Here is a 27,550-nt window from a genome sequence, read left to right as displayed (position 1 = left end):
CGCTATTCGCTGTCAATAAACAAAATTGATGAACATATTACCCTATTAACTTATGTAGTGACGTAGACTTATAAAGTGTAGGGCGGTTTAAAGTAATTACGGGTAGGTAATACTGACAAAAATACATGGTTATAATCGGCCTGATAATTGGGGTTTCTGACAACCATAGAAGAGTTCTAGACATAGACAAATACGCAGATTTTAGAAGCACATCTTACCTTACCTTCTAACTAAAGTGAACAGAACATCTAATTGTTTCATATTTCTAAAAACTTCTGTTACAAAAATAGTTCTGTTATCTCTAAATATCGTAGTTGAACAGCCTCAGCCCGCTATATAATTGCAAATCATCAGTTTAATCTCTTGACATTGTCGGTAGATATGCGAGCACATATATTTTTATTCGTATGGAGGACAGTTTAATTACTTATACGACGATATTAGTTTAATTACGTACGCGGACAAACTCGTATACAGAGGATTAAATATTTCAAAGTTGTGTTCTATTTAGACCCGGGTATGTCCTTAAACGTCCAAGACCACGGGTGGACGGGCAGCAGCGTCCCTCAAATTCGGTGTACTGCTGGGTGTACTCGACTGCGATCGCCAACCCGCCTGCCAAGCGTGGCGAGTATGGCATTCACCCCCCATAAGAGGGAGGCCTATGTTCAGCAGTGGACGTCTTATGGCTGAGATGATGATGATGTGTTCTATTTAATCGATTACGGTTTATATTTTATATATTTCAATGTGATAACACTGGTATTCGCTTGTTACAGGATGCCTGCCCCCGCGCCGCCCACCGAGCCGAATGGCGCGCCGCGCAGCGAGCTCGAGCAGCTCCAAATGCGCCAGGGACAAGTCACCGATGATGTCAGTACCTATAGCTATTCATTATCCCTTAATTTCGATTATACCAATTTACCAAAATTCCTAGATCTAGATCTGCAACGCTCACCTTCGGCAGGATGTTCATCCTCAATTTAAGTGAATGGCATTTCTCTTGTGTGTGGTTGTGGTCTCCAATGTGGGTTGGATCCTTTTCCCTAAATTGCGTCCAAAAATTTTTTACTTTACTAAAAAGGTTTTTCCTAAATTCAACACCTAAGGGGGTGAAAATGGGGTTCAAAGTTTTAACGACTTCTACTCGGATGAAATTGCGAAAGTTAAAGATAAAGATAAAAAATAGTTTATTCAAGTAGGCATATTACAATGCGCTTATGAACGTCAAATAAAGCTACACCGGTTGAAGACTGTATGGAGATAAAATGGAAATATATTCACCTGCAAATACATCATGCAGTTAAATTAAAAGCGGTGATAATAGCTAATTCGATAAACAAGTAAGTGTTAATGAACCTCTGTCAATAAATATCCTGAGTTTCCAACTCACTGAATTAATACGATCAGATAAATTGACTGCCGGTCGTTGAATTGATAATAACATTAATAAGATAATTTGGTGTTCGTTGAAAATTACAGCAACTCGCAACTTTGAAATTAATTTCTAACGATTATTAATTTTCCCTTAAATTTACACCTAGTTCAATGAATTTTCAACCTGTTCTGCATAATATTGAGTGATTTTTTAAGCGACTCAGTTATGAGACTACAAAATATTTTTAACTAGCACGTACGCTTAATTATACATTAAACATAGAACACAGACTCATTTTTATTTTCATTTGCAGATTTTATGGTTTAAGTGCGGGCACAATTCCTCCTCCTTTAAAACGTGCTAAAATCATAGCTATCTTAAAGCCCGGGAAATCGGACGATAAAGTAGAAAGCTATCGACCAATAGCACTCCTTAGTGTCATTTACAAACTCCTGGAACGCATTATATACAACCGTATCTCTAGTGTCATTAATAACTACATACCACAGGAGCAAGCTGGTTTCCGCCCCCAAAGAAACTGCACGGACCAGGTTCTGGCACTTACAACGCACATTGAGAAGGGTTTCGATCGTAACATGAAGGCATCTGCAGTGTTCATCGACCTCACTGCAGCATATGACACCGTCTGGCGCCAGGGACTGTTACTAAAGCTGCTGAAAATAGTGCCCTGCATAAAAATCTACAGGCTGCTCGAAAGTGCACTTAGTAACAGGCCGTACCGCGTACACCTTGGTGAGTGTGCTAGCCAAGTAAGGGTCCTAAATAATGGCCTTCCCCAAGGGTCGGTCCTCGCACCACTGCTCTTCAATTTATACGTCCACGATATGCCCGAAACAACCAGTCGGAAGTTTGGATACGCGGACGATCTGGCCTTGGTCACACTAGACTCAAACATGCAGGCTGCCGAACTAACGCTAACAAGGGATCTCTCTACCATGGACAACTTCTTCACGAACTGGCGCCTGTGTCCTAACCCTTCGAAAACGGAAGTAGCTTGCTTTCACTTAAACAACAAAATGGCCAAAAAAGAGCTGAAAGTCAAGTTTAGGAACACCACTCTGAAACATAATTTCCACCCTAAATACCTGGGAGTCACTCTTGACAGAAGCCTGAACTTCAAACAGCATCTTGGGAATGTGTCTGCAAAGCTGAAAACCCGCAACAGCATCATCCAAAAGCTAACAGGAACTACCTGGGGTGGTAATGCAGCCACACTCCGGACCTCAGCACTGTCGCTGGTATTCTCGACAGCCGAATATAGCTCAGCCGTTTGGCTTAACAGCGCTCACACTTCCCTGGTTGACGTCCAACTCCACCACACGATGCGTCCCATCTCTGGATGCCTCAAGCCCACACCGATTTATTGGCTACCAGTCCTATCCCACATACTGCCACCTCATATGCGGAGAGAAAAATGCCTTGGCCTCGAAATACAAAAGATCCGGGCATCCCCAAACCTACCTGTCCATGAAGACCTTCATGATTTTAAAAAGACACGACTTAAGTCTCGTCATCCTCCAGTGCTGAGATTCCATGATCCAGCACCAATGTGTAACCTACGGGACTCCTGGGAATCTGAATGGGAATCAAGATTTCTCCCCGGCGACGTCTTCAAGCCTAATAACAAGATACGTCCTGCTGGCTTTGAGGAGCCCCGACGCGCTTGGTGCATGCTAAATCGAATAAGGACGGGAGTTGGCAACTGTGCTTATTTGTGGCACAAATGGAACTGGTGCGAATCACCAGCATGTCGGTGTGGAGCAGCCGAGCAGACCGTACACCACATGGTATTTGACTGTCCTCTAACCAAATACCGTGGGCAAGTGGAGGATTTTACCACCTTAACCACAGAAGCGGTACAGTACTTAAAAACTGTAAATCTCTGAAGTAGAGTAACAGAAACAAGCCATACGAAAAAAAAAAATGGTTTAAGTTCAAAACTTATAACAATAAAAATTTAAACGCAGATTTTCGTCCTCTCGAACCGGTATCGACAAAGTACAAAACGTGCCAGAATTAAAATCGATCGACGTCGCCTAACCGGGGTATTATCAAACACTTGCCACAACAGTCCCGCAGATTTATCACGGTTATACAACCTTTCTATCTTTTCCTTTGATTTCAATCGGCCGGAAAAAGTTCGGTCGACCCTTATCGGAGGTAATGAACTTTGCGACCTGCGGGTGTCACTGGGGTATTTGACGATATTTTAATTGAAACCAATGGGGTTGGCAACTATCAAAGGTTTTTATAGATGGCGCCAGCATTGGTTCTGTGGTCAACTAATTAGGATTGTTCATTTTTTTTAGACCCCCATTTTTATTTTATTTTCTGAAAATATAGGTTAATTTAAGATACCAATTTGAATGATTTAGTAATTCGTGGCTCGGTTGAATATTTATAATTTATTGAAAATATGAGATACGACTTCTCGTAAATTACATGTCGTCGGCTGATTAGGATAATGCACAAGCAACAACAAGCATTAAAAAAATAGTTGTCATTGTCAATTGATTGTAATGTCACCTGTCGACAATGTCAGTGTCACGTGTTTCTATAAATAACAATCGTCTGGAATGGAAAACTCGTTTATTTTGAATCATTAATTTCAAAATACCTACGCTATAAATTTGAGAAAGCTGATTCCAGAAATCTGCCTAAGTTATATAATATAACTTAGTTTTATTGGAGTATGTATCCATATAGCATCCAACTCCAACCATAACTTGGCTGAAATCAAGGGAGCAAAAATACAAATGTAAGTTACCTACATCATATATATTTTAACTGATTCGATTTGTAAGAAGATTGGATTCATAAAATCGTTACAAGCGTCCATTGCTAAAGGTAGCTTAGCACCCAGTGGGTGCTTTCTACCGGCTTGTCACCATTGTTTGGATATTGTACTACATACTTATACTACTATATTAGGAACATGCCAATTTTGCTAATTAACTATATCCTATTATTTCAGGTCATCGTGATTCCTATTTAGATACAGCTGTGAGATATGTAACTGCACTTGGGCCCAGAACAAAGTTGAGCATTTTGTATTGAAACGAACGTCATATTAATTATTAATCGTCGTAATAGGTACATTACGACCGTAAATAATGCCTGGGAACAGAGTAAATAACAAACCATACACTTCTCTTCTGGATGGTCAACAAGAAGCCATCATTGTCAGATGCTCGTGCAGAACATGATAAACATACATTTAATGTAAAGTTACTATTTTTTTTTAAACATATATAACATATTTCCCAAGTTAATAAAAAAGTAGGTAAACAAAAACATGTTTTATTATTCACAACTCTTTATTAAGTCTTGTCCACCATGATATCAGCAGCTTGAACTGCAACATGTACCTGGAAATTAGAAATTATATCTTTTTAAAGCAGTTTCAGGCTGAATTTTGAGTATGGCTATGTATTCTTGTATATTCCTTCTTTCTAGTAGGCACCATCTCTGTTTAACGGTTTGCCTTTAGATACTCTGGCTACATTACCACAGAAAATAAATAGATACCACGACCCTACCAATAAAGTGAGCTTTTAAATACTTAATTGTAGTAAATTAATATTAATTTTATACTTACATCGACGTGATTCTCACAGCAATACTGTGTGTAACACGTGAAAGTGAAGTAGGTAGGTATTCCAAGTTTAATTCACGGCACCATCTTTCACGTCGTAGGTCTTCGTGGATTCGAACTATTATTTTTGTGAATCATTCCCACACATAGGAACAAGGTTTTTGATATATTATTAAGCAATGAAATCTACTGTTTAGGTATTAATTATAAATCAAATTGTAACAAACAAGCGCAGCGGTTTAACTGAACAATTTTGTTATGACAATCGATGACAATGATAACTTTGACAATACGTGAGTGACGGATTTATTTACTATGGTTCGATAACTTTTATTATGCAATGACTTTACATCAACTTTACATTCAGCCCAGGAGAAGGTCAAACTAAGGTCATAAGGATATTTGTTGAAATATCTTCAATCCTCAATTATTATATCGCAGCAAATGTCGGAAACTGTTTAAAAACCTTATATCTCGAAATGGTTTTCGAAATAGAACATTTGAAAAAAAATGAACAATCCTATTGATTAATAAAATTATGTGGTAATGCATCCCACCGTGTGACGCTGTATGTCGTCGTATGCCGTCGAAGGGCTCATTTAGACGATGCGAGAACTCGCATGCGAGTTTCATTACATTGCGGGTTTTGGTCGGTCGGTTGAATTGGACGTAACCAACAGTCCGCAATGTAACTAAAATCGCATGCGAGTTCGCGCCGTCTAAATCAGCCCGAATACTCAGAAGCTTCAGTGCACTACGTCCAGTAAGGAACTATAGTAGGCAACCTTACTTGGACGTAATTTAGGCAAAAATATCCAATTCACAAAAATCTTTCAATAAAATTTAAACTCTCTGTCAAAAGGGCAAATCAATTATATGACAAATCGTCCTCAAAAGAGTCATTTAAAACCGTGATATTAAAATATGTCACTATCTTAAATAAATTTTGCACTCATTCGTGTAATTACATTAATTACTGAAACATTTACTAAAATAAAGTGACGCAATGATAAATTGTATTATTTGTATTAGTCTAGTCTAGACTCACGACGTAAATTATGAATGTTGTTATTAAATTAATTATAGTTTTATATTTCCAGTATGAAATGATAATTGTGGCAGACTTTTTTACAACTTAATCCATATTAGCTTTCTTCTCTAAATTGTAGCTCTAAACTTACATAGACTTTAGAATTACCAACAGATAATACATCTTACATGTTCTTAAATCTATATAACAATCATGACTGATGCTTATCTAATTATAGTGCCATGCCTTATGGGAAACGGTCGCAGAGATAGTTCAGAGCCGGAAACCGCTACCAACTTTTAGTATGTTGTTGGGCATGGCATTGGATCTCCAAAACTGCCGGGAGACGGCGGCGCCGGCCATCTACTTCAGCGGAATGACGTCATCAAAATGACTCCCGCTTCGTTGCGAATATTGCATACTGCACCCAAACTATCCATAGCACATACACGTGTGGGGTATTAAATGAAAGCCAATTAAATAAACTTTATTTTATTTATACAAAGTGTACCAAAATATGCAACAGTTTAAGAGAAATTTACAAATAAATAAAAATTACGTAAAAAAATATTCGATTATTTGGGTTTTACAACCAAACCAAAAGTCATACGATAAAGCAATGTACTACAACATTAAAGATGACGTCTCAAGCCATACACTGATATCAATAAAATCAAAAATGGACCAAATATGTGGAAATTATGCATCAAAATGTAGATATTTGCCCATACAAATGCATAAAAGTTAAAAAAATCCAAATTGGTCATTTTCAGGATAATCCGCATAAGCTTCTAGTATGTTATTAGCAATATGACCTGGATTCTAAAACTGCCGGGAGACCATCTCTGTTGTTCCTCAGTTACAAATAATGACGTCATATAAATAATCACTGCCGAATTTCGCAAAATGTAAATTATAGCTATACCACGAGTCTCACATACACATGTGTTACATGTAATGAAAGGTTATTAAATGTATTATGATTCACCTAAACATTGTTTGTAAAAAAAATGTACGGTTTCAGAGCTAGAAACAACGAAATACCACTTTTTATGGAAAAAGTAGATATGTATCAATTTTATAGCTAAACTAAAATCCTCAATAAAATGTTGCGTATAATATTTAAAAAACCAGTAATTCAACTATATATCACAATTTAAATTTTACATTTCCGACAAAAACTGTGGAAGTTCTGGAAAAAAAACTAAAGCGCCCCAACAATTCTACCTTAATGCGCTCATATTATGCAAAGAATAGTTCTAATTATCGAGTATTAAATGGATGAACATTACATAAAATACATGAAAACGACATTTTCGAATAGAACCATAGTTAAAAAAATAATTATTTACTAGATAAGTAAGCAAAATACTGTTTCTTTAAGTACCTAATCTCCTCCTTTCAAAGTCGGTTAAAATGTAGCTTTTGTGACCTGGGCTACAAAGACAAATAAATTGACACCTAATTTATCAAAATCAGTTCAGTACTTTCATGCAAACGGTACCTACACATGCACGCATAGATAGCAAATTCTGCCGTAGTCGGACAAAAAATTAAAATTCAATAATTAGACCTTTACTATTATGGCCTGGCGTGGCTTGGCATCTAACGTTGAAACCCTCAGGCCGTAGATGTTAGCAGACCAGAGGGGTGACCTGTATTTCGGAGGATCAGAGGGAAAATTCTGCCAGCCTTCTCAGCTCAGCCTTGAAACCCTTGCACCACTCAAGATTCCACTTTTATAAGAATACCCAACTGGCGCGAAGTGGCGCAGAATAGGGCAGAGTGACGCTCTTTTGTGTCAGAGGTCAAGATCCTCTTTGGGTCACTGAGCCAGTGATGTATGTATGTATGTATGTATAAGGCTAATCGAGGCTTAAATGTATAATTATGTATTTTTTACATGAAACAACTGAACTGATTTTGATAAATGAGGTGTCAATTTATTTGTCTTTGTAGCCCAGGTCACAAAAGCCACATTTTAACCGACTTTGAAAGGAGGAGATTAGGTACTTAAAGAAACAGTATTTTGCTTACTTATCAAGTAAATTATTATTTTTTTAATCATGGTTCCATTCGAAAATGTCGTTTTCATGTATTTTATGTAACGTTCATTCATTTAATACTCGATGATTAGAACTATTCTTTGCATAATATGAGCGCATTAAGGTAGAATTGTTGGGGCGCTTTAGTTTTTTTTCCAGAACTTCCAGTTTTTGTCGGAAATGTAAAATTTAAATTGTGATAACTGGTTGAATAACTGGTTTTTTAAATATTATACGCAACATTTTATTGAGGATTTTAGTTTAGCTATAAAATTGATACATATCCACTTTTTCCATAAAAAGTGGTATTTCGTTGTTTCTAGCTCTGAAACCGTACATTTTTTTTACAAACAATGTTTAGGTGAATCATAATACATTTAATAACCTTTCATTACATGTAACACATGTGTATGTGAGACTCGTGGTATAGCTATAATTTACATTTTGCGAAATTCGGCAGTGATTATTTATATGACGTCATTATTTGTAACTGAGGAACAACAGAGATGGTCTCCCGGCAGTTTAAGAATCCAGGTCATATTGCTAATAACATACTAGAAGCTTATGCGGATTATCCTGAAAATGACCAATTTGGATTTTTTTAACTTTTATGCATTTGTATGGGCAAATATCTACATTTTGATGCATAATTTCCACATATTTGGTCCATTTATGATTTTATTGATATCAGTGTATGGCTTGAGACGTCATCTTTAATGTTGTAGTACATTGCTTTATCGTATGACTTTTGGTTTGGTTGTAAAACCCAGATAATCGAATACTTTTTTACGTAATTTTTATTTATTTGTAAATTTCTCTTAAACTGTTGCATATTTTGGTACACTTTGTATAAATAAAATAAAGTTTATTTAATTGGCTTTCATTTAATACCCCACACGTGTATGTGCTATGGATAGTTTGGGTGCAGTATGCAATATTCGCAACGAAGCGGGAGTCATTTTGATGACGTCATTCCGCTGAAGTAGATGGCCGGCGCCGCCGTCTCCCGGCAGTTTTGGAGACCAATGCCATGCCCAACAACATACTAAAAGTTGGTAGCGGTTTCCGGCTCTGAACTATATTCCCATAAGGCATATGACTATTATAGGTAATCTATTATGTTGGTACATTTAAGGTACCAACTGTTTGTTTATAATAAGGGCTCTAGTGATGTACAAATACCAATAGCCGAGTTTTATAATGTTTAATAATTATTATTGATTGATTTCAGTCATTGGAGTCCACCCGGCGTATGATGCAACTATGCGAGGAGGTAAGATGTCGCTACAATACTTCACTTAACTGTAACGATACGAAAATACTTGAAACTGCCATAAATAATATGCTGAACTAAAGCCCTATTTAGACTGTTCAAGATCTTGCATGCAATATTCGATACATTGTAATGAATTCAGTCGATCGATCAAATACAGGGTGTTAATTTATTAATAACGAACAAAACGGAAAAAAAACTAAACATTAAAATTTAAACTAAACTAACATATACAGTATGTAACTGAACGAAAAGCAATTACTCAAACCCGTTAATGTTAAGGTAATACTAAGCAATTTTTAATATGGAACCAACCCCGAAAACGCGGAAAATAAATTGAATGTTTCATACATTTTGCTGGTCTGATGTTGAAATTTCCTATGGGAGAGTCAATTTTTTTTTGCGTTTTCGGGGTCGGTCCAATAGTAAAAGTTGCTTAGTATAAGCTAAACATTAACGGATTTGAGTAATTGCTTTTCGTTCAGTTACATACTTATCTAAAACTAAACTTATAAATACCACAATCCGCAATGTAACGAAAATTGCATGGAGTTCTTGAACTGTCTAAATAGGGCTTAAATCTGTAGCTCGTGGAAAAGTCAGATAATAGTACATTATTGTCGAGGCTCGGAAGTAGCTACTTGCAGGCTGAGGATTCGTTTTAAACGGACGACCTTGGGAGTCCGTTTAATTGAATCCGAAGCCAGCAAGTAGCCTTCCAGCCGAGTCATATATAGTGCTTTTCTCAAAAATGGTGCAAGAAATATAAATATCATAGAAATATTTTACAAAAGCAACGTTCTTACGTATTTATTTTCACAGAAAAAAGCCCTTGCCTCCTTTTTATTTTTTTAATAAAAAAATAGGAGTGTATTTTTCTGCCGAAAATACGCCAACCTATTTGAGACAGCTAAATAGTCGCGGTACTATCATCTATTTGGCTGTTTAATGGGCCTGTGCCTTCATTTGATATGGCCATTTCAACTTTTAAAAAGTTTGGAACACGACAAATAATGGAATTTGTATGCAACATTGCAGTCCCAAAATCGAGACTGCAATGTTTTTAACTTTTTAATTTTTGACTGACCATAAACTATGCGCTTCGCGACCTATTTTTTAGACGGCAAAGTCGACTTTGCCGTCCATTTTTGAGAAAATTCTTTATAGATATTGATCTGGGCTATAAATATTCCATTCCGTATAGGTCACTGCATTTGTCGTTGCGACATATAACTGACGTTTGACCTATCACCTGTATCTATTCTTGTTATTTTACAATAGATGAACCATTTTTAAACTGCGCGTACAAAGCACCTATGCTATGCTCACATGTAATCTTATATGTAGATGCACACACACAAACACAACAAAAGTTGCTTTTGCCGTGTGTCGTGTGTATAAAAGATTACTTTAGATGTGTGCGTAAATAGGTGATCTGGGGAAGCACAGTTTATAAATCGTTTTTATGAATACGCGTTTATGGCAGTTTTAAAAAACGAAAGTAATATTTTGAAATTGAATTATGATAAAAATGTACTGATTTGAAAGGGAGAGACATGATTGAAAATGTCGAGAATACCTCCCAAAATCACTTCATCTTAACGTTTGAGTTCTGATGGTGCTCTCTTTCTGTTCCCGTTGATGTATCTTTACTTGTCAAGAATTTGATATCAAAAACGGACTTGAATATTGAACATTTAGTTTTCCGACGACAAGGCGAGGATGAAACTGAAATTACGGTCGCTACCGACCGATAATACGAAAATGTTTTTTCGCTCCGCCGATGAATACGCATTATGAACTATTACTTGAAATAATATTCGGGGTCCCGTCGTTTTTATATCAATTTCGAGCCAACTAATCTGTGTATCCTATTTACCAATGTGTATTAATATTTTCTAAATTGCAAGCGAGCGTGAACTCGACCAGAGTTCCCCATAGAGTAACGATTGAAACAACGAACTGTGCGGATTTGTATTATTAGACGCGTACTTTTTGTTTCCCCTCATCCCATAGTTTTAAGTGTTTAAGTTGAGTTGTTCAGTTCGTTATGTGATTATTTGTGATCATCTGTGAGAGAGGTGTTCTCGATGCGAGGGAGTGAGGGGTATAGCGGAAGTGTCCTGGTCAGCCCCAAGCTCGGTTTGGTCTCCGACGCCCGACCCACCCCGTAGGGCGCAGCCTCTGCTATTCCTGGCTGTTGTGTATCGATGTCGCTACATTACGTTATATATTTAATGTATGTGTATATATTTATTGTAGATGTCCGATTATATATCCTTTTTTTTTGTTCATATGTCCTATGCGGAATATATTATATATATGTATATTGGACAAACATGATTACCATGCATAAATTATTGGGTGTTGCATGTTCCGTGCCTTGATGTGTCCAAAAATGTTAGATACCTCTATAGCCCTTTGTGTTGTTAGTAGTTTTGTATATTTTATGTCAAGTTTAACCCCACGGGCTCACCGCCCCGGTGCTGATAGTTAATTAACGAAGATTATTTCTCAATGTTACGCTTTGTAATTTGAATTAATAAAGAAACAAGATGAACACAGGACAAGGCTTAACCGTCAGCTCCTAACTGTTAAAGCTCGTAACTGCGATGTTGTTCCCAAGCATGAAGTCCACACCCCTTTGATGTCTGAAGCATACCCCAAATAGATCAAGATACTTCTGAGATGTTAGATCCCCTTTAGTGTAACCCCCATTATGTGCGCTTCCCCATCCAAAGAGTACCTGAACGTTGTGCTTGGGCTTGCTTCGACCCCTTGCGAAACTTGGACTGTAACCTTTACCATTTCTCTCGTACCTATCTCTAGCGACCTCTATCTTCATTCAAGACTGTTTCCACTAATGCGAATATGAGAACACGTTCGCCACTTGCTCCGACTATTACCTACTTCCCAGCACTCACTGCTCAGATCAGGAGGGATCTTGCTCAGTGTCTATATTCGTTCTATCCTCTTTTAGTTGAACTTGTATCGTAGGTCTCTGTGTAGTGGCTGCTCTCTGTTGTTGACTGTTAATCTATTATGTTGTTTTCATGCCTTCTCGAACATTCACAATACTACCAATGTGGGCGTGAGCACACCCCCATACCTGCCACTGGACTCCAACAATTATATATCGAGCTACACCTATCCAACTCTCACACCAAATACAGACCAGATTGATATCCGTATTTACATTCTTCAGTTTTGTATTTGTTTATTTTTTATGTATCGATTAGGGAAATTGCCTCAGTTCAATAATTTTCAAATACTGTATATTCTTTAAGTAAGTTTTCAGTATGTTATTTGACATTTCTTTTATACGATACAAATTTGTAACTACGCCATGATATTGTCTGTGCCGTTAAATATGTATGTTCACGCAATACAGCATTGAAGACACCGTACAGACTCTTCATGACTCTAAACAACACAGTTCAAGACGCCAAGGAGGATCTTCACTTCTTAAGCTGCCGTTCCCACCTTGGGCGCTTTAAACAAAAGTGTACATATTGAAGCAAGGAAGGTGAATGTCCTCCTTGAGCGGCACTATATATATATGTATAACGCATTTGATACGCTCATGGACTCGGCACACGAACTCACGCGCAGCGCCGAGCGGAGCGGCGCGCACACTCCACTGTACCCCTCACAACTAACAATGCTCTGTGACTTTTTGTTTCTGCGGCTGGTTTAGAGCAAGGAGGCCGGCATTCGAACTCTGGTCGCTCTAGACGACCAGGGAGGTGAGTGATCTGCAACATTTGCAACACTACTTTACAATTATCTATTTTGCCTTTTTCGCTAACCTTGTTCAAGCGTCGTAGGGCTTTCAGCTGACCCGATGGGCTCGTCGTAGAAGACTCGAAGGGGGTATCTCAATGACTAAGTATTTAAAATTTCGTCACTGCTAAATACAAAGGTGCGGGCCTTCTCAATCCTGATTAACATGTATTAATACTACTTACTTCATACCCAGACTAACCATGGAATACCCACATCTTTGTATACTTTATTGGTTCCGTAGTTATTTTACACCACTTGCACAACTCGACATCGAGTGCTGTTTAACTTCCACGAAGGCTAGCAGATCGAGCGAATTAACATACAAACTATAATCTGATGTTACTGACATCCTGCATTTCAGATGTTCGTACTTGACTCTAAAATTTACAACTGTACCTAAATCACATGCAACGATCGTAATAAACGAGCGAAGTAAATTCGAAACGCTTCTCCTCAACGCACGACTCTTAACATCACACAAAATAATCATGATTCATATGAAACTGAGCACAAATGAAACTTTATCTGGTTTTACTTGCAAGCTTCACTGCATGCATGTCGTTGTTGATCGAGTAGTGTGTGTTAGGCCCGCGGCGGCCGGCGGCGTGCGGCGCGCGCGAGGCGCCGCCCGCCGCCGCCCGCCGCTCGCGCACGCTCGCTGCCTCGCCACGCTCGCAGCCGCGCACGCTGCCGCCACGCACGGCTCCCGCGCGGGCCACCCCCTTACGGCGCACCGCACCCCGCCACCCACACACCCGATACTCTCTCTCCTACGATATATTATTTTGATTTGTATTTTATGTATAGAGCGAGGACGCCGGGGGGCAAGCGCTTCATATGTTGAGTCACCAGGGCGGTAAGAGTTAAACTGACACGTGGGTAGTCATACCGTGAGAACGTCTGTGTTGAATGTGCAGTTAAAACAGTAATCTCTTTGTTTTTCTTTGACGTTTCTCTTGACTAACGACTTATCTGAGATCGATGTTGCGTGTGTTTCTTTGTTTCGATGGGGATGATTTTGAAAACATAGTGTAAATAGATAAGCCCGATGGCCGTTCGTTGCTAATTGTCGCCAAAAACTGTAACTCTATTTGCTGAAGATTTAATTTGAATGAGCTGCGCAATCTGTTTAGTTCTTCCGTTGATATGTATCTATCGGAACGCTTTTTATAGGTATATTTATTTCTCTTTCCGAATCTACTGTTCTCTTCTCTGATGTATACAGCGGTAACTGAAATGAATGCGCGTTTACCGAGTGTGTCTGTACCGTATAGATTAAATGGTATACGCCTCACGTCCATGGCTAGCAGCGTACTGTTAATGGTTAATGTTAGCGTGTACAGTAGGTAACTGTTAGCTGGCGACGGGCGGGACCGCAGGCGCCGGTCCTCGTCGCTCGCTCCTCGCCACATTACATATTAGATTGTTCATTTCTCTTCTTCAACTAAGTCAATTACTGTTTTGCTAAAATCACTTATCATTTAGGAATGGCTTTATGGACGCTCATTTGCTAAATTGATTTATTTTACCATCATCGAAGGAGCGGCCGCCCGACTCGCCGAGCGCGCCATGTTCGTTCATGTCATGTATTTTCTGTTTTGTTTTTAGTTCTGTTTGATTGTGTTGAGTTGAGTTGTCCCGCCGCGTTGCGCCCTCGCACGCGATGCCGCGCCCGCGGCGCCCGCGCACGCCGCGCCGCGCTGGTCGCTCGGGCGCGCTGCGCTAGCGCCGCTAGCAGCTAGCGCGCCCGCCCGACTAGCTCGCGCTAGAGCTCCCACCGTGCGCGCGCGCCGCTCCCTGCATTCGTTTGGCGAGCTATAGTGACATCATTATTGTGTTGTAGAGTCACGAGGTGGGCATGAAAACCCTGGTCATGCTGGATGAACAGGGCGGTAAGCATCCAGTAGTACTATTTTACATCACACCTTAGTCGAGCTTTTGTCTGACATGCCAGTTCAGATTTTAAAAATTTTATTGAATGGCGATGATCTTTTGACATTAAATAACGATTCGAAATGCTAACGTGTAATTTTCTAATGGATAAAAATGAAGGTAAATTTATCATGACCATAAGTAGATTAAATTATTAATGAAATCTCCGGTCCCATATTTTCCTCGTGAATTGGGACGCGGAGTTTAAATAGAAACAGAGTATGTTAAAAGTGCCGTTTCTTTTCTTTAGTTTTTTCTCACGCATCTAGCTATGCACGTTCTTCTATCTCGCTGTTAATTGCATGATTTTTAGTATTTGATAAGATTCTAAATGTTAGACACTACGAGTATTAGTAATTAAATGTTATCACATAGTCTCAGCACATACATCATGAAGGTAATGTTCAATTTAGTTATTTCCAGATCAAGTGTAAGACATAAAAGTAATAATCCAATACTAAAGAATACTATAGCTGCTTACACATAGCATTAATAAGTTTAATAACAGTAGTTCAAATATAAAAAACGCTGCATGAGACTAACTAGTAATAATTAAAATACATGATACATCTGTCTTACACTTAGTTCTGGATTGTCGAGAGCGTTGAGAATTTACAAAAAGTCGGATTTAAAAATCGCGTTAGTTTGGTTAGGCGCTTGACACACTTGCGCGTGGTCTGGCAGGGCGGTTCTAAAACGTTTGTGTGTGTGTGTGTGGACAGAGCAATTGGACAGGATCGAGGAGGGAATGGACCAGATCAACGCGGACATGCGAGAGGCGGAGAAGAATCTGTCAGGCATGGAGAAGTGCTGCGGGATCTGCGTGCTGCCCTGCAACAAGTAAGTACCTACCTACAGACAGTTTCTTATTCTTTTTTTTTTTCAATTTTTAAACAATAAATATATAGAGTGATTTTGTTATGTCTGATACCATAGCTCACTCCGCGATTTCGTCGCTTTGTAACAGGTAGCTATAAGCAAGTACATCCGTCCCACACCAATTTTGGTGGCTAGCCATAAGCCGCGCGTGGCGCTGTCGCCGCCTATTATTACTATTCTACTTACTATTATTATTTATTCTATTACTACTATTATTTATTCTGTGACCAGAGTAGGTTTTTTGTTATTAGGTTCGATTTTTTATTATTATAAAAAGCGAAAAACTAATTTCATACAAACTTTTAAAAGCTCCTAACTCTTATAATAATCAAAAAATCGAAACAAAACAAACGAAGGGGCATAGCTGTGATTAATACACATCAGATTGTGGAAAATATTATCTATAAAGTTAATAACCAGAGAGGAAATGAGGACTACGTTTGTACGGAGAAGCGTTCACGTGACGTCGTCCCTTTAATCTATAAGATTGAACCCTAATGTTACAGGTATTAGAGCTTTCCAGATAAAGCTACCCTTATTATGATAATTTCTTTTCAAACACATTTGCGATGCGGAATAAAGTTCGCAAGACGCATTTCAATTTGTTATCGGAAGATATATTGGTTAAAAGTTCTAATCCGCGAGCGATTACGTTGTTTCCAACACATTGACTCACAAATGTACCAACTTGGCAAGTCTTGAATAAAACATAACCTAAAAATTCAAGGAGCGTTCAGATTTTCACAGTTATGAATGGCCTGGAAAGTACCAGATGAATGAAGTCAAGGGGCGTTTGGCAGGCTGCCCGCATACCGTGGGGCGTTGACTTATTTCCAAAGGTCAACTATGGTTCCGTGCGTACACGAACATACAGACCTGTTGGATGTAAACACTAAACAGTTGAAACTCTGCTAATAGGCTTAAGCTGTTAAAGTGTGCTGAAAGCGTTTGAAAATGTGCTTTACTGCGTGAGAATAGGGTTGTAACTCGTATTAAATGAGTTTACAAATGCAGTGTAAAAGCAAAGCTCAGAACTAGTTAGTTAACTAAATTGCATAGTTGAAACAACACTTAAAATAACTTTTTAAGCTAGTTGTTATACAGGCGTATGAATACTTAATCCGAGTAAAATTTTACAGAAGTTGTATTGGTGATAAAAATTCCTGTGTGGTTTTTATTTGTATCATAATTGGAATTAAGAAACATCTCATTAGTATATTGAATAAAGCATTGTAATCTAACTTTTTTTTTAATGATAGCATGTGTCTGTCACGATGTAATGATGTCATTAGGCTATACAGGTTGTCCCAGAAATCGACGTCAAGCCGTAAACGGATGATAGACCAAGTCATAACAGTTATCATAAAAATACAAAAAAAAATCCAACTCATGTTTTTTAAAAATTATGGTCACTTTAAAAATTCACAAAAAAATCCACACCCTGTAATGGTTCTTTAACTCTTGTTACTACAAATTCCATAATTTATTCTAATTTTTTTATTATTGTGTAATCTTGAATAATTACAGGGTGTGGATTTTTTAGTGAATTTTTAAAGTGACCATAATTTTTAAAGAACATGCTGAGTTGGATTTTTTTTGTATTTTTATGATAACTGTTATGACTTGGTCTATCATCCATTTACGGCTTGACGTCGAATTCTGGGACACCCTGTATTATGGATAGTGATATCGCGAAAATGCGAATAGAATTTTGGACTTAACTTGTACAGTCAACGTCAAATAGATGCTTAGATAGTGACTATGACTAACAAAGTGGTCAAATATATCGGAACACTTCCGTATTTCAAGGATGGCACTTGGCCACTTAATCCGTCACTATGACTGTATTTGATGCTCTTTCTGCGAGCACAGAAGAAATAATAGTACTACCGTACAGAAAGGACACTTCCTACAAACCCGAAGTTTGACAGCGATTCAGGGTCGACTCATGCTGTCCCTTTCTAATATATAGCACTATCCCTTTCGGCTATTTAGGGTTGTCAAAATTCAAGTGATTATCTTATCTGTGGTCGTGCACGCACAAGGAAGTCAAATGGTGCCAACCCTAATAATTGCTCGGAGCAATGCTGAGCCGAACGGAGCCGAGTTCGACCGAAGTCAAGAGTGTCTCCCCATTGCTACGAGGGTGAATGTAAAATATGCAATGCTTTATTATCACGCATATTCGGAATCGTGTTACGGAAAAAATATATATCGCGTGACTTGGAATGTTAATCTAATCCCAGCTGTCGGCTCGGAATGTTATTACAACCTATTATTATAATAGTAATAGCACACAAATAAAGGTCGAGTGTACCTGTTTCCGTTTGAGTGGCGTTGAGCCTAAACTAACATTGAAAGGCAATGTTTATCAACATTGCAAAGGTTTACTATTAATGCTATAGAAACGGTGGGGATACTATTTGTAAGTGTAAATCGTCAGGTGGCAACCAAATCTCACTAATTATCAACACAAGCTCATAGTAACAGTGAACTGTATTAATACCAAAATAAGGTGATTTGACACACCTGACGAAATGTTCACATTGATTTTAGTACTTAATAATAAATATATAACGCGATGACGGTAGCGAAGAAGTGCTACGAAGATGTAGCTGCAATACTAGCGTGTAGACGGATTAGGAAACGCGTAGCAAATATTTTCCATAATTGCTACGCGCTATAGTAGAATTCACCCCCCAAAAAAGGGGGAGGCCTATGTTCAGCAGTGGACGTCTTATGGCTGAGATGATGATGATGATGATAGTAAAATCATATTTCCCTGCTATTCCATGGAAGTATGGGTCACATTTATATTTCGGACGAAACTGAGATGGTATATACAATTATACATATATGTTAGAGTAAGATGCTATTTATAATGTTCCCAATTATCTCCAAAACTGAATTATAACAATGATTCTTTAATAGGTTTTGACTTGTCAAAGGCACTCTTATAATTTTTTGGGGGATTTTAAATTTGATCCAAAAATAATGTTTGCAGGGGAGCGTCGTTCAAGGAGGACGACGGCACGTGGAAGGGCAACGACGACGGCAAGGTGGTGAACAACCAGCCGCAACGGGTCATGGACGAGCGCAACGGCATAGGCCCGCAGGCCGGCTACATAGGCAGGTCGGTACATGACATGACATGTCCTCCACACATGGCAGAGGGGCTTCAACGACGGCAAGGTGGGGTGAACAACCAGCCGCAGCGGGTCATGGACGAGGCATATATAGGCCCGCAGGCCGGCTACATAGGCAGGTCGGTACATGACATGACAAGTCCTCCACACATGGCAGAGGAGCTTCGACGACGGCAAGGTGGTGAACAACCAGCCGCAACATTTCCACTTTCTCATTTAATTTATTTATTTATAATGGCATTTACAGAGTTTACTTTCTCATACATTAACTAGCGACCCGCCCTGGCTTCGCACGAGTTAACAAATTATACACCTAAACCTTCCTCAAGAATCACTCTATTGATAGGTGAAAAATGCGTGAAAATCCGTTTAGTAGTTTTTGAATTTATCGGGAACAAACATACAAACACACAGACAGACAGACGCGGCGGGGGACTTTGTTAAAGGTGTAGTGATACATTAGAACACATTTATTAATATTTTATTTAAAACCAACCATAATGATTACCGTAAAATGTGCTTACTTTGCTCCAAGTTTCGGAATTTTAAAACTTTAATATTGTGGTAGGTATTTTAATAAGTACATATATATTCCGATTTAAATAGACCATCACTACGATTACTATCAAGTTGTAACACGTAACTGTGGATATAGTTTTCATGTATAAAAAATGATGGAGCACAATTACCCACTTATCCAGTGAAAGCAAAGTAGGCACATTTTGGTAACCAAATTGATTTAGTTCTCAGGCGTAACACCCGAAAAAAGGACGTATCGAACAAAAAATGCCTTAGCTAAAATTCACTACTCGTAATAAAATTGGCACAGTCTCATAAAATTCATAGTAACTCTGCGACCACGCCCTCCCATTCACGTTCCATAATACGAGGTCTCTACGGGAGAATGCAACCCAGATGTTGCTGACTCATCATTTTCACTGGCAGCTCTCCAAAATTTCACTTACTAAGTCATTGACTGTCTAGACGCCCAAAAATGCCTGTACGAATGAGTGGGTGTGGCGGGGTTGGAACATGAATCATGTTGTCTGGTATCCATGTTTGCAGTACACACGCTACTGCATTCGTTTGTACAACCTTTGTTGTGGTTATAGCTTTGTAGTTGTCAAGATTACATTCATTCTTCTTTTGAATTTAAAGTGTATTTACAATGCACGCGACAGCGACAGCTATTTAAAAACAATGAGGATGAATTATTACATTGGCTTTTATTAATATCTATAAAATGTAAATCATTCAGATTCATAATTGTTACATATTTGCCGTGTGTGCCTAAAAATGTGTTTTTCAATTAAAAGACACTTCAAGATTGTTTACCTTATTTCTAATGCTAAAAAAAAACGAACTATAGGTCACTGAGCAAGCTTCGTGGCCTAAACACGGTACCCGACTGAAAAGCTTGAATAGGATATTATACTGTATTTAAAATAAATTATTTTACACCATGCATGAAATAAAGCACCAGATAATTACTAGAAAAACACTGATAGGAGTTATTTAACACAATTTCTATTTAATAAATCGGATAGAAATATAAAAACTACAGCTTATCAAAAAAGAGTAGAAATTAAAAAGTGGCAGCATTGTAGTGTCGTCCCGTTTTCTTATATGCATTGGTTTGAAAGGGACGACACTACAGTGTTGCCACTTTTTAAAATCTTCTCTTTTTTGCCAAGCTGTAGGTGAGTTGACCGTGACGTCACGATGTAATGTTTCATATAAATTCCATATTAGCAAATCGTATTGAAAATTCTAAAAAAGTAACTGATTTGACTAGTAGGAAAATACCCTGTTTGAAGTCTTGACGTCCAGAAGTCAGTCGCAAGTCAGATCCACTCAGCAGTAGGCCAAGCACATGATTGGCGCGACAGTATCTCGCCGCGAGATAGACTACCCGTCTTTTTAGGGTTCCGTACCCAAAGGGTAAAACGGGACCCTATTACTAAGACTTCGCTGTCCGTCCGTCCGTCCGTCTGTCTGTCACCAGGCTGTATCTCACGAACCGTGATAGCTAGACCGTTGAAATTTTCACAGATGATGTATTTCTGTTGCCGCTATAACAACAAATACTAAAAACAGAATAAAATAAAGATTTAAATGAGGCTCCCATACAACAAACGTGATTTTTGACCAAAGTTAAGCAACGTCGGGAGTGGTCAGTACTTGGATGGGTGAGCGATTTCTTTTTTGCTTTTTTTTGTTTTTTTTTGCATTATGGTACGGAACCCTTCGTGCGTGAGTCCGACTCGCACTTGCCCGGTTTTTTTAACTGTATTAATTAAAGAGGGACGGATAGTCATGTGCTAGCCAATCATGTGCTAGCCCGGCTGATGCTATGCCATATTTCAATTTCCAGGATAACAAACGACGCTCGAGAAGACGAGATGGAAGAGAACATGGGCCAGGTGAACACGATGATCGGTAACCTCCGCAACATGGCGCTGGACATGGGCTCCGAGCTGGAGAACCAGAACCGCCAGGTCGACCGCATCAACCGCAAGGTACGGGGGGATGGGTGGGGGGGATGGTGGACGCGATTTCGTGGGGGTTAGAGGATGAAGTAGGAGTTGAGTAGGCACTGAGATCCAAAAGCTTTGCCACACTACACGATAGTCTTGGAGAATATGGCTATGGAGAATGGCGTCGCTCCGCAGTTGCGCCAACGCTGTGTCGAGCAGCAACCATAGAGTTGACTAGATGCCGACAATCGGGAGACGCTAGTGTGGAATATGTATACCTATCCTTTATAGAGATATAAATGATAGGTATACATATTAAATTGTAAGGTTCGACTGTATGATTTTTAACGTTAGTTTGAAACAAGGAGAGAAGCTATCTCTGTCACCTCTCGTGTACTCTAGTTCCAAATGTGTGTGTGTTCTAAATGACGAATAATCCAGTTGTCTATTTTCTTCACTCTTCAGCATAGATCGCAATTTTTGCACCATGTTTTATGACCACCGGCTCGGTAATATTACTCTGTGGATGATACAGTCGCCATTAGATATATCGGTGCGCCTATGGTGATCCACAATATCTGAACACGCTTTCTAACGCCTTGATAATAGAGGCGTGATCAGATATTTGTGAGCGCCTTGGCTGCTTCGATATATCTGATGGCGACTGGACGGTGGCCAAAGAAATGGCAATATTTTATTGATCGTGCCATTCAGAAACATGACATGACAATCTTAGGCGCATGTAAATTATGTAACAAAAGCATGAGGCACACAAATTCGCAATTGAAAATTTGAAAGATTTCTACAAATATATAAGTGAAGATAATGATTATTTGCCAATATAGAAATAAAATGCCTAGGAACCAGGAAAGACGAAATCGCGTACACCAAATGCAAAACTAATGTCATTTTAATCTGTGTCGTGAATTTTATGTTTTCAGTCGGTCTTTTTGTTGGGGCGATTTCTATTTCCTTACTCCGCTTTGATGACATTGATATAAAACGTATGCATCAAAGTGTTGTAAATCTTGAAGCTTTTCTTTTAATATCTTCAAATGTTGATATTTGATCGCAACAGTAAAAAGGTTAAAGTACGTGGCTCCTGTTTTTAACCCGGATAACCCTAAAACTATACAATTTTACCCCGGGATTTTTTAATGGTTTTTTGATATACTTACTGTCAATTAGCTACTACAAAAAAAACCAAAAAAAAACGCGGTGTTATAAAGGTTGGTAGTGACAAGTGAGTTTATAATGATAAATAAACAAAAATAAATGTCATATACTCAGAAAAAGTGACCAAGGCCTCCAGTGCCCCAGGCTGGAATCGAACCAGCGTCCTCTGCTATCGCGGCAGGTGCCTGAACCACTCGGCCACCGGGCCACAGCGGCATTAGTCAAATTTTTCCAAGTATATGACATTTATTTCAGTTTATAATTTATATAGTAGTGTTTCTACTTGATAAAAACAAATTAAAATATTTTCTGAAAATAATTTAATTTGTTCAAATACTTCATGATAAATAAACACTTGTAACGATAATGAAAGTTTTAAAGAAAGCTTAAAGGTTGCCTACTTTTACCTTTTTACCGTGTTACGAAATTTGAATGCAAAGCGTTACAGTCATTGACATTTTCACCGTGTGATTGTTGCCTGTCACTAGCAGTGGAAGTATGAATAGAATCCTTGACTTGCAGTCTCCCTGTCATCTATCTTTAGCTTGACGCCCTTCGAAACTGCAGTTTCGCTTTCCTGGCAAACTTCATCGTAAATTTCTCGAGCATGTGTTCATAGCAGCTCACATATTTGGACAGACAAAGTACATATTTTATAAAAGAAAATCGATATTGATAATAAACAACGCCTACTAATAGTGTGGCACTATAATTTTTGAACCGTATATGAACGAAATATTTTTTATTCAAATGTTTGTTGCCATTATATCATGTTATAAATGTCTTTCCCTTATTAAATTATCATTTAATTACTTAAAATAATAAATAATAAGTACAAAAATTTGGCCGCAAAAGATAGAGAGCGAAACGCAACGCCATTACTCGAAACGCCACGCGACGTCACTCGTTTAAACAAATTGTTAAGACCAGCCAGGAGTGAAAGAGATGGCATTATGACCTGACTCGCCACTAAGTCGCAAACGTCAGTTGCGTTCACACCGAGTGACGTCATCAGTTCTGTCGAAAACGCGCCAAATATTATGAGCTTTTAAACCGCTCAAAATTTTTCAACATTTTAAATATTTTTTTACAATATTATGGGAAGGTTTATTAAGGTATTTTTTCCGGTCTTCAAACGATATAAATAATTATTTTATAAAAATAAAAAAGTCATGCATGAGGCTAATTGGGAGCTTTTTGACTATAGTTGGGCGTTTTTACGTTAGCGACAAGTCAAGAAAGGTCGAAGAAAAATAAATTGAACTTTGTCTGTGCTCATATGTCAGACGCTGTACTGTACAAGTAGTGTTAGAAACGATTGGGTGTTGTAACTGTGTTGTGTCCATACTGTCCACCGACGGAACATAACAACATCTGTCCACACTGTCATTGTGTACCGAGTGTTAGAATCACATCCATGACTAACATACCACAAGACTTTCAAGTCCCCATAGATGGCACTAGGGTCCCTTCAAATTTAATTATGCATTGACCGTTGAGCAAAATCAACTACCGCCAAAAAAAATGTAGTAAAATGATCGCGCAGTTGACTATTCCGAGTAAAAAATTGCATTTTGATACCTGTAATCTCAATATTTTATAATCTATAAATATTAATATCTTATTATAAAAATGTTTTAAAATAGGAGTACCTACATTGACTTCTTTACTTGTGTATCAAAGTGAAATTTAAAATGCGTCATTTTGATACAAATACTCGGGAAATTAATTGGTATTTTTCGTGTGTAAGGTCATTGCATTTTTGTCATTAACATATCCTGAGTCAGAATCATTGATAACACTATCATTCACTATAACATAACATGTGTACTTCGTTTCAAAAACAGCGACTGTACACTTACAATGCAATAAATACATGAATGTGTGTAAGAACAACTTTATAATCTAAGTTAAGCTGTTGTGAGACATACTACCATTGAATAATTTTACGGTTTAGACTCACTTGTTTTTAGTCACTCGCGCGACATGTTTCGGAGAGCCTAGGTCTCCTTTCTCAAGCACTAACAGTGCGAGCAGCGTTCACGACGGCCGTGTCTCGCGTACTGCGGCTCGCCGCGTCGCACGCTCTCCAGCTAGCTAGGCTCTCCGAAACATGTCGCGCGAGTGACTAAAAACAAGTGAGTCTAAACCGTAAAATTATTCAACAACTTTATAGTTGGGTTCAGTTACACCAAAGATAATTTGAAATAGAGGAATATTGTCAAATATATTAATAAATTATATAGTCAGTACATTTACTGCCATCTTTCGACACAAATGATTAACACTTTTAGAACGCCATTTGACTTTGATTCTTAATTTTCACTAATACGTGTTAAATTTGTTAAATGTCAAAAAGTATTGCCATCTACTCGACAGTAAGCCAAAGGTATGGTGCCATCGCTCGAAAAGATGGCACCATACCTTTTGCCTATCCTCGAACCGATATTTTATAAATATTGATTAGTTACTAATATTTTCTGGTGATTTGGTCCGTGTCCAAAGCCTTTGAACTGATAAAACAGCTCTAATTAAATTGTTTGGTATACCTACATTACAGATCATTTTCGTGTTTCAATTTTCCTTTTATATCAAATTGATTTGAGATATAAATTTAATAGAATTTGGCCAGTAAGATAAATAAAAATAAAAAGTTTTTCTCACACACACTCACCAAATACGCACAGTCGCTGTGCATTGAACATGAAAACAACCGCGTATTCTGTTACGTAGGGCGAATCGAACGAAACGAGGATAACGCTGGCCAACCAGCGCGCGCACGAGCTTCTCAAGTAGACGGCGGCAGCACACCACACAACACACACGCGTCTCGTGGTCGGGAACTTGTATTAATAGCCAAATGTGTAAACAAAACTAATTTAGACTAAGGGCTGCAGCACGGATGCAACCGAGGCGGGTAATTTCGACTTTGTGGAAACACCGTCGCGGTTGCTTCCGCAAGTGTGTACGTAACCTAAGGGCTGATTTAGACGGCGCGCGAACTTGCATGCGATTTTATTTACATTGCGAACTGTGGATTACGTCCAATTCAACCGACCAATCAAAACCCGCAATGGTATGAAACACGCATCGTCTAAATCAGCCCTTAGGGTTCATTTAGTCGATGCGAGAACTCGCATGCGAGTTTCATTACATTGCGGTTTTGATCGGTCGGTTGAATTGGACGTAACCAACAGTCCACAATGTAACTAAAATCGCATGCGACTTCGCGCGCCGTCTAAACCAGCCCTTTACGTACACACTTGCGGAAGCAACCGCGACGGTGATCCCACAAAGTCGAAATTACCCGCCTCGGTTGCATCCGTGCTGGATATATTTCCAGTTCGAATCCTTCTAGGTCATTTAATTATTAATTTGTATTCGATTTTGATAATGGAAATTAAACTGACACATACCCAACCTTAAAATAGGCCATAAAAAAACAAGAACTGGCGAGAAATGTGTACTAATCTGTCAATGTTTTCGAAGACTGCAAGATTATGAAGAAGAATTACACCTTTGGCTATTTCTATTGACATAATATACTTAACGCGAGCTAAGTTCATGTTGCGAATAGGCGTAAACGTTATTTTACACATTATAATACTTTCCATCGACTACACTAGTCAAGAACTCGTATCAAAGTCAAATATATAGTCTAAATCGTCACCTACGATTAGTTAAAACGTGGTGTCACTCGTATCGTATCCCGTCTTTCAAGATATTTCAGAAATATATTCCAAAGAGGCATTCCACAAAAAGGTTACCTGTTCGGGGACTTGACGCGTATGGCAGCTACCTTACTAACCTGCAGAAGTCTGTATATGCCGTTAAATTTAAAGCTAAGGTATCAAGCCTTGTCATGCCAAATATCGTCTTCTTAGCTTTATCAGAAATGTTGGAAAAAATACCGTCACGTACCCGACTCTTTCCTGGAGCGCCCCAAAACTACTGATAGCGTGTTTTAACCCTTGTACCTACTGAAGATTCTAGAAATGGCTTAAATTGGGACTGACGATACGCGTGTCTAACACCGAAAAAAGTATCTAAATCGTATGATAAGTACTTTGAACAGCTGTTGCACAGTGCAGGCGATAGAAAGACACTAGAAATATAAAAAACAGCCAATTCGTGACACAAGACGCTCGCTTAGCCGTTGTCACTTTACACAAATCCTACAGATTAGATTTTACAAAGCGGCCAATACAAGTCATGCTTAGTTCCACTATTTTGATACATTATTTGGCTGTAGTGTCATTGTTGTGAGGCTATTTAAGTGTGGAATTGGAACTGAATGTGACTTGATTTGTGTGAGGTGATAACGCGGTAGTCGCTTTCTGTCCACCGGTTGCGGGTACTGTAACACTGATATTTTGTATAATAGATATTCTCAAAGCACAAAAGATGTCATTATTAGTCTTGTAAACGTGTACCATTATTACATAGTAATATTGAATCTTACGCAATTGAGGTTCTAGCAGTGATCTCACTATGAAGGCCTTATTTTGGTGGTTTTTTTTTGTCAGATTACGATAAAATTTGATATTCTGTACATAATAAGCGCAATTTCTAAATGTGTCCTAAAAACGTTCTACTAAGTTAAGAAAACGTATGGTATTTTCGGGAATCAACGGAAAATTACATACTTTTTTTGTCCCAAATTGGGATTTTGTATAATTTATATTCCACCCAGAATGAGCTCTTCAACTAGCCAAATTGTTTCCAAATCTAATAAATAAAATCACCAACAAATTAAAAATCGGCCCAGAATGTTAACATAGTTTCTGTCGCCATATCAATAACATTAATAAT

The 27,550-nt window shown here is 38.4% G+C and overlaps 1 protein-coding gene across 5 annotated transcripts in view; it reads left to right on the top strand.

The window, feature by feature from the left end:
- LOC134673163 (synaptosomal-associated protein 25-like) overlaps positions 1-25,582 on the top strand; it is a 53,856-nt gene extending 28,274 nt beyond the window's left edge. For 3 of the 5 annotated variants that reach the window (XM_063531113.1, XM_063531114.1, XM_063531110.1), the window contains 7 exons: positions 780-873; positions 9,301-9,342; positions 14,972-15,020; positions 15,783-15,900; positions 18,944-19,072; positions 21,460-21,604; positions 25,472-25,582. In XM_063531113.1, coding sequence (XP_063387183.1) covers positions 781-873; positions 9,301-9,342; positions 14,972-15,020; positions 15,783-15,900; positions 18,944-19,072; positions 21,460-21,604; positions 25,472-25,534 — 639 coding nt within the window. In that variant the 5' untranslated portion in view covers position 780 and the 3' untranslated portion in view covers positions 25,535-25,582. Of the gene's footprint in view, positions 1-779; positions 874-9,300; positions 9,343-13,039; positions 13,089-13,935; positions 13,985-14,971; positions 15,021-15,782; positions 15,901-18,943; positions 19,073-21,459; positions 21,605-25,471 lie in introns of all 5 variants that reach the window. The other 2 variants (XM_063531112.1, XM_063531111.1) reach the window with 2 other exon arrangements.
- Positions 25,583-27,550: the final 1,968 nt, after the last annotated feature.

The sequence above is a fragment of the Cydia fagiglandana genome, chromosome 18 (genome assembly GCF_963556715.1).
Source record: "Cydia fagiglandana chromosome 18, ilCydFagi1.1, whole genome shotgun sequence".
Lineage (NCBI taxonomy): Eukaryota > Metazoa > Arthropoda > Insecta > Lepidoptera > Tortricidae > Cydia > Cydia fagiglandana.
The sequence above is the reverse complement of the archived record's forward strand: the minus strand, read 5'-3'. Positions and strand labels throughout refer to the sequence as shown.